The 13,300-nt window shown below is 37.4% G+C and overlaps 1 protein-coding gene across 1 annotated transcript in view; it reads left to right on the plus strand.

Moving 5' to 3' along the window:
• Positions 1-13,300, plus strand: part of peds1 (plasmanylethanolamine desaturase 1) — a 52,835-nt gene that overhangs the window by 5,397 nt on the left and 34,138 nt on the right. The window contains exons 2-4 of the mRNA XM_049486085.1: positions 8,149-8,268; positions 10,155-10,246; positions 11,519-11,663. Coding sequence (XP_049342042.1) covers positions 8,149-8,268; positions 10,155-10,246; positions 11,519-11,663 — 357 coding nt within the window. The remainder of the gene's footprint in view (positions 1-8,148; positions 8,269-10,154; positions 10,247-11,518; positions 11,664-13,300) is intronic.

Consider the following 13,300-nt stretch of genomic DNA (forward strand, 5'->3'; position numbering starts at 1 on the left):
GATTAGTCAACTAATACTGGAGTCATTAGATGCAGTAAAACATTAATTGGACCAGAAGCACAAATAGGGAGCCTAATAAAAAATAATAGTGATTAATTGATTAATCGAAAAAATAACCATCAGATTAACCAACTAATAAAATAGTCATTAAATGCAGTAAAACGTTCATTGGAGCTCAGTAATAGGAAGCACAAATGTAGGTCTTAATAAAATAATAATAATCGTGATTAATCAACTAATTGTGTAAATAATCGTCAGATTAGTCAACTTTAGTATTAATCTAAAGTGCAGAACATCCTAAAATAATGAAAAAACACTGAATTTAGGCATTGAATGGGCATTTTTAGTGTCCAGGATGTCCAGTGGACACATTTTTTTGGACTGAATAAAGTTTATTTTTGGGATAAGTGCTCTACTCTGCTCTTGTTTGGAGTGCTATGATTAATGTGTTTCTGCAAAAGAAAAATACTCATGCCTCCTCTTTGTTAGTCAGGCAGCATATGCTCTTATCCAGCCAGAGCACAACCTCAAATTTTTACTGGTTTTAAACCATTTTTATCAGCGAGAAAAACATCTGCTGTTCTATGGACTTTAGCTCCAACCCTCGTCCAGCACACCGGACTCGTGAAGATACTGGTGAAGATGATGTTCAGTGTTATCAGGAGCGAGGAAGCTAGACTGTGCTGGTCGATCTCTAGTAAAGCAGAATCGGGAATATCTGGTCTAAAGAGACTTTTGGCCAAAATAAATCAATCAATACATCAATTTCTCTGTATCAGAGTCTACACACAGATATGGTATGCCTATACTGTTATGGTATATACAGCTCCAAAGAATGAAGAGATCACTTCAGTTTCTGAATCAGTTTCTCTGATTTTGCTATTTATAGGTTTATGTTTGAGTGAAATGAACATTGTGATTTTATTCTATAAACTACTATTTTTATTTTATTCTAAAAATATTTTCATTTAGAGTATTTATTTGCAGAAAATGAGAAATTGCTGAAATAACAAAAAGAAGCAGAGCTTTCAGACCTCAAATAATGAAGAGAAGAAAATCAGTTCATATTCATGAAGTTTTAAGAGCTCAGAAATCAATATTTGGTGGAATAATCCTGGTTTTTAATCACAGTTTTTTTTCATGCATCTTGGCATCATGTTCTCCTCCACCAGTCTTACACACTGCTTTTGGATAACTTTATGCTGCTTTACTCCTGGTGTAAAAATTCAAGCAGTTCAGTTTGGTGGTTTGATGGCTTGTGATCATCCATCTTCCTCTTGATTATATTCCAGAGGTTTTCAATTTGGTAAAATTAAAGAAACTCAATTTTTAAGTGGTCTTTTATTTTTTTTCAGTGCTGTTGATGTGGTAAACTGATACTGATGGGGAGTATCGATATTATTCTATTATTGTATTACAATATTGTATTCTCATTGGGTATGCCAATAGTGAAATAGTGTACAGACATGGTTTCCACTGTATTTATTCTGCATCTACTTCACTGGAGCTTCAGAATAAAGTTTCCCTTCACAGAAATATACAGTAAGAGCAGATGTGTTAAATATGAGCTATTATTCAACCACAGACGCAGCGCCCCACCTATGAAAGACAGTGGATATAAGTTAGCTAAGGTTAATGGGCACAACACTCTTCTATCTTTTTGTGTGAAAGCTGCTTAAGCATGTTGTGTATATAAGGGTTACCATATTTTTTGGACTATAAGGTGCACTTAAAATCCTTTCTTTTTCCCAAAAAATCAACAGTGTACCTTATAATCCAGTGCACCTTATGTATAAATTTTACCATTCAGGTATTAAGGAGCAGTAAAGCCAATCCGCTGAAGTACAGCGTCTTAAGTGTGAGTTTTCAGTGAAGTTTCTCCAGCACTAAGGCTGGGTGCAGCAGCATTAGCATTAGCCGCTAACCACAGCGCTAACTTTTTTGCTTCTTTCGCTTAGAGGCGAGTATAACGGACTGTAGTCTGCGTGTTTGCCATGTTAAAACAAGCTACGTAGGTCGAACCGCTAGCTGATAGCGTCTTGGCTTATCAGAACACTCAGAATTCCTCAGTCTAGCGCTATTAGGTGGAATTTAGGTTCCACTAGCACTGCGGTAAGCGACTAATGCTAATGCTGCTGCACCCAGCCTTAGTGCTGGAGAAACTTCACTAAAAACTCACCCTTAATATATTAGAAAAATTAAAAAGATTGGAAATCTAAGCTTACTGTAAATAAACAGTAGTGCTTTTCTCACCCAAATAAGCGGCCCCATCCGGCAGCAGATTTGTTTCCCCAGCTTCCCCATTAGACAGGAAACATGGCGACACCCTTGTTCACTTTAATGTAGGCGTCTAGGGGTGGGCGATATGGCCCTAAAAAAATATCACGATATTTTATGGTATTTTCGCGATAACGATACTCTTGGCGATATGACAATGTAATTTTTTTTTTCAAAAATATACTATTTACTGCAAAAAAAATAAAATTATTACATACAATATAATATTGCACACGCCTAAGTGAGATATAAAAAATACAAGAATTTTATCAGATTTGTAATAGAAGTCAATGATCCAGAATGTCATGATAATAATAATAATAATAATAATAATGCCCTACAAATATCTCCATATATCCAGGATTAAAGTAAAATAAATGATACTGGACAGATTTAAACTATCTCTAGTAGATATATAATAGGAAATAGGATGGGTGAAATGGCACAATATTTTAGGGTATTATATGGTTCACGATATTTAAAAAATTGACGATATTATCGTGTACGATACGATATGGCACACCCCTATAGGCATCCTTACTAGTGTCACTTAATGCACCTTATAATTATAATCCAGTGAGCCTTGTAGTCTGAAAAATACTGTAAATAATCTGTTAAAATGCTGGGTTAGCATATTTTAGCTACTTTATGATCAGTATACACATTTTTAGCTACTTTAGACTGTATTCACTTTACATACGATACGACCAGAAACAATTTAATGTAAACTGGCTTGGTATTGTTTTAAAACACACTCTTAAATAGGGTGAATAGATGCGACTCTACCTCAGATTTTTTGCCATGTGTAATGTTTTAGCTCTGTTAGCATAGTTGGTAGTGTAGTTTTTGTTCAGTAGCACTAGTGCACACTCACTCGAGCAGAGGTTTTTCCGCCTCTCTCTGTATAACCCTGTGTAAAATGACCTTACCGCTGTGTATCCTGTCCTCAGACCTGCCCTGTGCTTCAGGACGCTGTGTGACTTGCTGTAAACTGTAAAAATGAACAGGATGAGAGTTTATGGTTTAGTGTTCTGTGCTCTGATTGGTTGGTTGGCTGGGTAACCTTGTTAAAGTGTGTTCAGCTTGTTTTACAGGTTTATTAGCTTCTCATTTGGAATTTAGTTTGATTGGAATTCCAATACTGCAATTTATGCCTGTGTTTAGCAGATTTTAAGTTGTAGATGCAGAAAAGGATGCAGCTATTAAATCTTTTAGTAATCATTTACATGTTACATTTATTTGCGGCATTAAGCTGACACTCTTACAAGGTTATTTTGTTACATAGTTGGGCCAATATAGTGTTAGGAGTCTTGCCCAAGGACTCTTAATGGTGTAGAGCAGTATAGTCACCCTGATTGGGAATTGAACCCTAGTCTCACACATGATGTGGTAGCTCACTGGCAAGCAGTGGTGTTCTCCACTGCGGCACATCAACCAATCAAGTAATCAAGTATTCTATTGAAAATTTCTGCGATTAATCAAATAACGGATAAAACATAACAATTATGAATAGACAAGAGAAAATGATATTGGCAAACATTTTTCCCAGTTTCTCCCCAATTTACACGGCCAAATACCCAACCCACTCATTAGGACTCCCCCTATCACTAGTGATACCACAACAGCAGGATGGTGAAGACTGAGTAGCATCACAGCATTAACACTCGGAGGAAAGCGCAGCGACTCGGTTCTGATACATCAGCTCACAGACACAGCCTTGTGCTGATCCACATCACCCTAGGACTGATGAGGGGAAAGAGCGCCATCTACTGTACCCACCCAGAGAGAGCAAGGCCAGTTGTGCCCTCTCGGGGCTCTGGCAGCTGATGGCAAGCTGCATGACCGGGATTTGAACTGCCGATCTCCTGATCATAGTGGCAGCGATTAGCCTTCTGGACCACTCTGAGCCCTATCGCGAACATTTTTGAATATCGTGAACAATATTATACCCTATATACTATACCATATGACCCACCCCTAATTATCACATCAGGGTACTACTTTTTTTACTGTTTTTATTTTTATTTATTTTTATTATTATTTTATTATTCTTGTATTTTTTTAATATCTCAGTTAGGGGTGTGCTATATTATATCGTAGGCAATAATAAAATAAAATTTTTACTTTGTTGCAGTAGTGTGTTCTTGAAAAAAAAAAAAAATATATATATATATTTCTTTATTTATTTCTTTATTTTTTTTAATTCAGTGTTTTGTCATATCGTCATGAGTATCGTTGTTACGCAAAATACCATACAATATTGTGATATTATTGTAGTGCCATATCGCTCACCCCTATTAAGAAAAAAACATTGTTTTTACTTGTTTTCTTTTCAGAAAACAAAAATAAATGCAGTTTTCCCCCCAAATTCCAGTGTTTTTAAATATCCACACTGGCGCATAGTTGTATAAATGAAGGTCTATGGAGTGGAGTGATGGGCTGATGGTGACCACAGCAGAAGTATTGTTCAGTACAGCGGGCGGAGTGAGCAGAAGTGGGCGGGGCAGATACTGAGCTGAGTGTTGTGTGCTGTGGGTATAAAAGGCTCTTTGTAGAGATACTGTAGATGTTTCAGATGATCAATGATCTCAGTGAAGATGTGGAAAGAGAAACCACAGAAATTTAATTATAAAGTCTATGGGAAGGTGCTGACATAAGTTTGGACACACACTTCCTCATTCAGTGTTTTTATCATTTTAATTTTTTTATAATATAGTAAATAAATAGTGAAGTGATCTATCAGATTATGAAGGAACACATAGTGAACACATCATGTAGTAACTTAAAAACAGTGTTAAACAAACCAAAATACTCTTTGAAGAAGCTTTTAGATGCTCTTATCTGGGGAGCTGTTAACTTTTAGCAGTTTCTGAGGCTGGAAACTCTGATTAACTCTTTCTCTTCCTTTCCTGGAAGGGTCCTGATGAGTGCCAGTTCCATCATTGTAACATTTTTGATTGTCTTTGTTTGTGATGCACTTGAGGATACTTTTAAAGTTCTTGAAATTCTTCTTTTTAGATTGACTGACCTTCATTTTTTTCCTTAAAGTATTTTTTTTTAATTTATTTAGTTGAGCAGTTGTTGCATCTCATAACCTGGATTCGAACATTACTCAAATGTTCACTATTCACTGTATACCTGTAACTCTACCTCTTCACTACTTTACTTTAACTGATGCTCTCAAACACTTTATTAAGAGACAAGAAATTCAAGTAATTCTCTCTTGATGAGTTCAGCACAGCTGTTAACTGAAAGCCTGAATTCCAGGTGGCACAATCTTATAAATCTGACTGAGAAAATGGCATAAGAAATATAAAAAACACTTTTTTCATGTTTTGGATGACTTTACTATTAATCTACAATGGATTATTTCTTTTAAATAATGAAAAGCACTGAATTTAAGGTGTCCAAAATTAAATATCACACATACACACAAGCATCCACACCCATTCTAAGCTGTGCTTACAGCACACAGGGCGTGTGTTTGTGTATAAACTGGTTTCTGCAGGGTGCTAGTGGAAACAGTGGGAGGACGCTGGGGTTGTGGGTGTGTGTAATGCTGTGGTTTCTATTACTGTGAAGTGAGGTGACTCTACTCACATGTACCTTTAAGCTTAAGACTGTGAAGACCTGTCACTATAACTCCTCATAAAGCAAGTTTATGATAATCTGACCAGCTTTAACACACATGATTATGAATTGTTTATAGTGTTTTATCAATATAACCAGAGTAATTCTTTTTCAGACGACTTTTTACTTCTACTTCTCACATTTTCACACAATTATCTGAACTTTCTACTCCTTACGTTTGAATAAAATTAGCCACATTACTAGGGGTGGGCGATATGGCCCTAAAATAATATCACGATATTTCAAGGTATTTTCGCTATAACGATACTCTTGGCGATATAAATTAATGATTTTTTTTTTCAAGAATACACTACTGCAACAAAATGAAAATTTAATTGTATAATTGCATACGATTTATTTCACACCCCTACATGAGATCAGATTTGTAACAGAAGTCAATGATCCAGAATGTCGTGATGACTTATAATGCACTCTAAATATCTCCATATATCCAGGATTAAAGTAAAATAAATGATACTGGACAGATATAATCTGCCTCTAGTAGATAATATATAAAAGAAAATGAAATCAGTGTGAAAAAAGTAGTACCCTGATGTGATAAGTGGGGGTGGGTGATATGGCACAATATTTTTTAGAGTATAATATCGTTCACGGTATTCAAAAATGATGGCGATATTATCGCGTTCGATATTATATGGCGCACCCCTACTCGTTACTTCTGTTTCATTTCGGCTTGTTTTCATTCCGTTGTTGTGCCGAATTTAGCACCCCCACCAGGAAAAGCGCTCCCTCCCAAAGAATATTTCTAAGTAAAGTTAAGGAGCTTTTTATCAAGAAGATGGTGCGTACGTGCTGCAGAGAGGGGGAGCTTTTCATGGCGGGGGTGCAGATTTTGGCACTTCTATGCTGCCGAATTCAGCACCCCCCCCCCCCCCACCAAGAAATGCACTTCCTCTCAGGAGAGGCCGCAGGTGACATGACTATTTTTCATCAGCGTAGCTTAGAACAGCATCTTGGGTATTTTCATTTTCTAAAAAAAGTTAAAGCCAAGGGGACGTACGTGCGTGCTCCCGAGAGAGGGTGCTTTTCCTGGCGGGGGTGCTGAATTCGGCACAACACTTGCTTCTCATCGTTCAATAAATCCCCTATCCAAATAAATCTCTCTATCCAGATAGAGTGAATCTGATTGTGATTGGATGTAGAGAAGTATAAACATATACCATTCTTATAGAGCTGGGCGATTCATCGATTTCATCGATTTTATCGATTCATTCGAATTTACAGTTAAGGACTATGTGTTTTTATGAAAATCAATTTTCTCTGACTTTCTCCTCACCCAACCCCCCCCTCTCTCCCGTGCAGCCTAATTCTTTCTATTTGTTTTTTGAGAGTGTGTTTATTTATTTATTTTTTAAGTTTGAGGGTGCATTGTGTCAGTACCTAAACTAAGTTGGAGAAAGCTTTCTAAAAGCTACTGGATGTTCTCACTGTTTACAATAGTTTTTTTTTGCTTGTTTCTGGTTGCACTTTACCCAAAAAGGTAACATTTAAAATAAAAACAAATTAAATAAGAACTAGTTTTAACCATTTCTTTATCATCTTTAGTTTGATTTTTAGTAGGGAAAAAAATCGATTTAAATCGCCCAGCTCTACGTTCTGACTTCCTATTGGTTTATACTATTACCAATACCAATGGGTTATACCCACACTCCAGCAAGACCATAGCAGACGTATGTAGTCTAGTATGAAGATGATCTGTGCAGAGACTTAAGAGAACTCCAGACAAACTAGATATAATATCTTTAATATATTTATATTGTACTAAAATACATTCAATTTCATATAAGGGCATATATGCAGTTTAAACAGGGAACAGCCTAGTGCACAATCCCAAATTATATTTTAAACATAATATTTTAATATTTTAACATTATAGTCATTATAGCTTTTAGAAAAATGTGTTTTGGGGAGGGGGGAGGGTTTAGTGCACTAAAGGACTCTGTGGGCGTGGCCTAAGCTTTAGTACTTAATAGCTTTATTTTTTTACCCCTTAGATTACTTTTGCTTTTATACTTTAAGTAGTTTTGAATCCAGTATTTTTTAAACACTTTTACTTAAAGAGAGTAAAAAGCTTGAGTTGATTCTTCAACGTCTACAGAATTATTTTAAACTATAGTATCTAAAATATACTTCTACCTACAGAGTAATGGATGGAGATATGTTTTTACACCTTTAAATATAACTCTCTTCTCTATAATCTCTTTTTCTCTGTGGTTTTAGGTAAGAGATGTCAGGAATGGATCAGTGTGGTTCTGTGTTTTGCGCTCATGGCCTTTAATTTCTTCCACCTCCTCGCCCACTTCCACCTGGGCCATGTCTGGTACATCGTCCTGGGAATCGGTTAGTAACACACACACACACACACACACACACACACACACCCTCGGGTCTGTTGTGTATTGATGAGCAGCAGTGACTCAGCACATTTTAGAGTGTGTGTGTGTGTATGAAGCAGCTAGTCTGAAACTGGAGTTGGGTTTATATTTAGGGTTCAGTCCGAGCCTCAGCTGTCCTTCACACGGCCACAGATTTGTGTTCTAGAAGAAATTTGGACATTTTGACACATTTCTCTGTGTAGCGCTACAGCATGCAGTCTATAGCACAGCTCTGTGGGTGTGGGGTATAAGTGTGGAAAACAGAATTGTGCCTAGTCACTGTGGATATTAAAGAAATCTGATTATTCCAATTTATAGCCTTTTAAAATATAGACGGAACTGCAGTCTATCTTTTTAAACACATATTTACTCAGCTGATTCTACAGCCAGAAATATTAAAGGTCTCATTCCATTGTTTTTTATTCATTTTAAAATGTCTAGTTGTGGTCTCTAGTATGAATGAATGCTATGTAAGCTGTTTTTTGTGAAAAAAAAAAGTGCTCAGGTGTGCTGCCTTGTCGAATCGAGCTTCCCTAGTGAATATTTAAGGTCTTGGCAAAATGCAGAATCAACCGGAGATCCGATTTAAGCCTACAGTTACTTACACAAGATAGCTAACGCTAACTGCAGGTGTTGGACAATGAAACTGAAACACCTGTGATCATTTTAGTGTGGGAGGTTTCATAGATAAATTGGAGCAGCCTGGTGTTCAATCTTCATTAATTGCACATTATTGCACCAGTAAGAGCAGAGTGTAAAGGTTCAATTATCAGGGTAAGAGCACAGTTTTACTCAAAATATTGCAATGCACACAACATTATGGAAGACATACCAGAGTTCAAAAGAGGACAAATTGTTGGTGCACGTCTTGCTGGAGCATCTGTGACCAAGACAGCAAGTCTTTGTGATGCATCAAGAGCCACGGTATCCAGGGTACCACCAAGAAGGACCAACCACATCCAACAGGATTAACTGTGGACGCTGTAAGAGGAAGCTGTCTGAAAGGGATGTTCGGGTGCTTACCCGGATTGTATCCAAAAAACATAAAACCACGGCTGATCAAATCACGCAGAATTCAATGTGCACCTCAACTCTCCTGTTTCCACCAGAACTGTCCGTCACCACAATCAATTATTGTGCTCTAAAACCAGGTGTTTCAGTTTCATTGTCCAACCCCTGTAGCTCTGTAAACAGAATCTGTAAACAGAGTAAATAGAGCTGTTAGCTCCTCCTTAGCTATAGCTCCTAATGCTGTAGCCTGAGTTCAGCGTTTCATGTGCAGCATCATATACATATCGGAGAGACTTATGTCAAAAACTGAACAATTTTTTTTGCAGGTTTTCATTCATTTTTCCACATTATTCACTATTGCAAAAAAAAAAAAATAGCATTAACACGCGTTTAAGCTTTATAAAACAAAAAAAAACACTTTATAAATGTAGTGGGAGTGGTCCAGTATACTAAGGTGGTGCCACTATGACATGTCAGTTCAAATCCCAGGTCATGCTGCTTCTCCATCAGCAGCCAGAGTCCGAGAGAGAGTACAGTAAGTAGGTCATGATGCTGCATTGATTGGCTGCAGTTGAAAAAAGATGGCTCTGCTGTACAAACTCTAGATTCTAATCTTAAATACACCTCAGTGGTGCTACACTTATTACAGATTTACCTCAGTAGTGCCATTCTAATCATACATGTACCTTAGCAGTGCTACTTTAGCAGAGTTATTCTAGTCACACACGCAAGTGAAAATTGGCAAAATGATTGATAACTATTTTTGGTATTTGGACAAAAATACATCTAACCTATTAAAAAAGTTTATTTTTGTGTTTGTATTTACTTGTTTAAACACAGTGGCTGGAATCCTGACTGCAGACTTTGCGTCTGGGCTGGTCCACTGGGGCGCTGACACGTGGGGGTCGGTGGATTTACCTATTTTTGGAAAGGTATGTAGGTGCAGCATTATTAATTACTGTAATTTGAGACAGTTATTCCATCAAATGCAGGATAAACTCTCTTTAATAACCTTGATTTTAGATGAAACAATGAAAAAGCAGCTTTCCCAGTACCCTTTGTCCTTGTAGTGTATGTAAAGTATAAACATTAATATTCTCTGTACTGTGCACTCTCAATTCTCCAGCCTTTTAAACAACGCAATTGTTCTGTTTAAGATATTCTCCATAACTGGTGTCCCTTTTCGTATTATACGAAATATTATCCTCAGCATTTTTGAATATCGTGAGCGGTATTATACCCTGAAATAACGTGCCATTTCACCCACCCCTAATTATTACATCAGGGTACTACATTTTTGCTGTTTTTAGCAAATGACCACAAAAATTAGTTTCTTTGATTTTACCAAAATGAAATATAATCAAGAAAAAAAAACGAATATCACAAGCCATCAAACCATGCTGAACTGCTTGAATTTTTGCACCAGGAGTGTAAAGCATAAAGTTATCCAAAAGCAGTGTGTAAGACTGGTGGAGGAGAACATGATGCCAAGATGCATGAAAAAAACTGTGATTAAAAACCATCAGGGTTATTCCACCAAATATTGATTATTTCTGAACTCTTAAAACTTTATGAATATGAACTTGTTTTCTTTGCATTATTTGAGGTCTGAAAGCTCTGCATCTTTTTTTGTTATTTCAGCCATTTCTCATTTTCTGTAAATAAATGCTCTAAATGAGAATATTTTTATTTGGAATTTGGGAGAAATGTTGTCTGTAGTTTATAGAATAAAACAACAATGTTCATTTTACTCAAACATAAACCTATAAATAGCAAAATCAGAGAAACCCATTCAGAAACTCAAGCGCTCTCTTAATGTTTTTGAGATGTTTGGAGTGCATCATGACATTTTGGATAATTGACTTCTGTTACAAATTTGATAAAATATTTGTATTTTTTAATATCTCAGTAAAAGGTGTTCCATATCATATTGTATGCAATAATAAATTTACTTTTCATTTTTTTTCAGTAGTATATTCTTTATCGCAAAAATACCTTGAAATATCGTGATATTATTTTAGGGCCATATTGCCCACCCCTATTCTCCACCAGGAAAGTGTTTTGCTCTTTAAGCTGAAAGAGAGTGAGACAGTCTGGGAGACTGTGTGATGTTTGTGAGGATCTCTGTGGACTCTAAGGAGAAAGTTGGAGGTTCTCTGTGTTCTCATTTACTGTGTTTCTTCTCCTCCGCTCTGTTCTCTCAGGCGTTCATCCGACCGTTTAGGGAACACCACATCGATCCCACAGCCATCACACGGCACGACTTCATCGAGACGAACGGGGATAACTGCATGCTGACCATCGTCCCTCTGGCTAACATGGCCTTCAACTTCCTCACCCTCACGCCAGGTAACAGAGGATGCAGTTTTAGACCAGCAGTTTCATAGGGTGCCATTAAATTAATAATGTGTTAAACAAACCAGAATATGATTTATATTTTAGATTCTTGAAAGTAGCTCCTCTTGTTTAGAGGATCAGTTTTGAACATCTCTGCTGGATTTTCTCATTCAGTTTTATGAGGTAGAGTCTCCTGGAATTCAGGCTTTCAGTTAACAGCTGTGCTGAACTCATCAAGAGTTAATTACTTGAATTTCTTGTCTCTTAATAAAGTGTTTGAGAGCATCAGTTAAAGTAAAGTAGTGAAGAGGTAGAGTTACAGGTATACAGTGAATAGTGAATATTTGAGTAATGTTCTAATTAGGCCTGGACAATAATTCGATATCGGTATTTATCGCGATAAGAAATGTTTCAATAACGGTGATATCACTTTTGTGGTATATCGATATGTATTATGTACAGAATCTGTCACGGACAGGCGTTTTTTACTGGCGTCAGCTCGCCGCAGAGCCAAACACATTCAGCCCCCATAGCTGTGCTACCTCAGTGCGTGATGACGCAATCACACAGGCACGTAGCCAGATAAGCTAGGCTAGGCTAGGTTAAAATGGCTAGGCTAGGCTAGGTTAGGTTCTGGTCCGCTCCGCTACGCATCTAAAATGTCTCGAAACGGAGCCGGGACGAGCGGATCCAAGGCTAGGGTAGACTCGGTTCGGTCAGCCGCTGTTTCGCTCGCCCATTCGCGCGTCCGCTCGCTCGTCCGCGGCTCCGCTGGCCCAGCCGCGGGTCCGCTCGCTCATCCGCGCCTCCTCTCGCTCATCCGCGGCTCCGCTCGCCCAGCCGCGGGTCCGCTCGCTCATCAGCGGCTCCGCTCGCCCAGCCGCGGGTCCGCTCGCTCATCCGCGCCTCCGCTCGCTCATCCGCGGCTCCGCTCGCCCAGCCGCGGGTCCGCTCGCTTGCCGCTTTGCGGCTTTGAGTGGAGCCGACAAGCAGCGTAACGTTAATACATCTAATCTGTTCCACCACCTCAAGCATCTTCACTACATACAATATTTCCTTATACTGACTGAAGCACTTTAATAGATTATGTTGAAACTAAGTTATTTAAAGTTTATGAATCCTTTAGGTTTGTTTATTTGCCGTTGATATCATGTTGAATACCTCTTGTATTCTGGCTGAAGCACTTTAATAGATTATGCTGTCACTAAGTTATTTATAGTTGAAAAATCCTATAGGTTTGTTTATTTGACGGGAAAATCTTGTTGCTTTTATGTATATAAAGGCTTCTTGTATTATATATCCTAGTTAAAACACTTTTGTTTTAATCTGTTAAATTTGTTTACAATGAATAAGAAGCTCTGCCTCTGTTGTCATTTAAAGTTATTTTTATTTGTAATAGTTATATAGGCTTATGTTTGACAGGGATGTCATGTTATTATTTTGCTATATGCAAATAAAATTGAGCATTGATTTATTTTGACTACTTTTATTTCTAAAGTATTAAAGTTTTTGTGAAAGGAGGTTTCAAAGACTTAAAAAACATTTTCATACAGTAGTAGGTACAGATTTCCATTAGATAGATTGATACAAAAAGTGCAAATACACAGTTAAATAATAATTTAAATTTGCAGTGCAAGCTGCAGAGATTG

The sequence above is a fragment of the Astyanax mexicanus genome, chromosome 12 (genome assembly GCF_023375975.1).
Source record: "Astyanax mexicanus isolate ESR-SI-001 chromosome 12, AstMex3_surface, whole genome shotgun sequence".
Lineage (NCBI taxonomy): Eukaryota > Metazoa > Chordata > Actinopteri > Characiformes > Acestrorhamphidae > Astyanax > Astyanax mexicanus.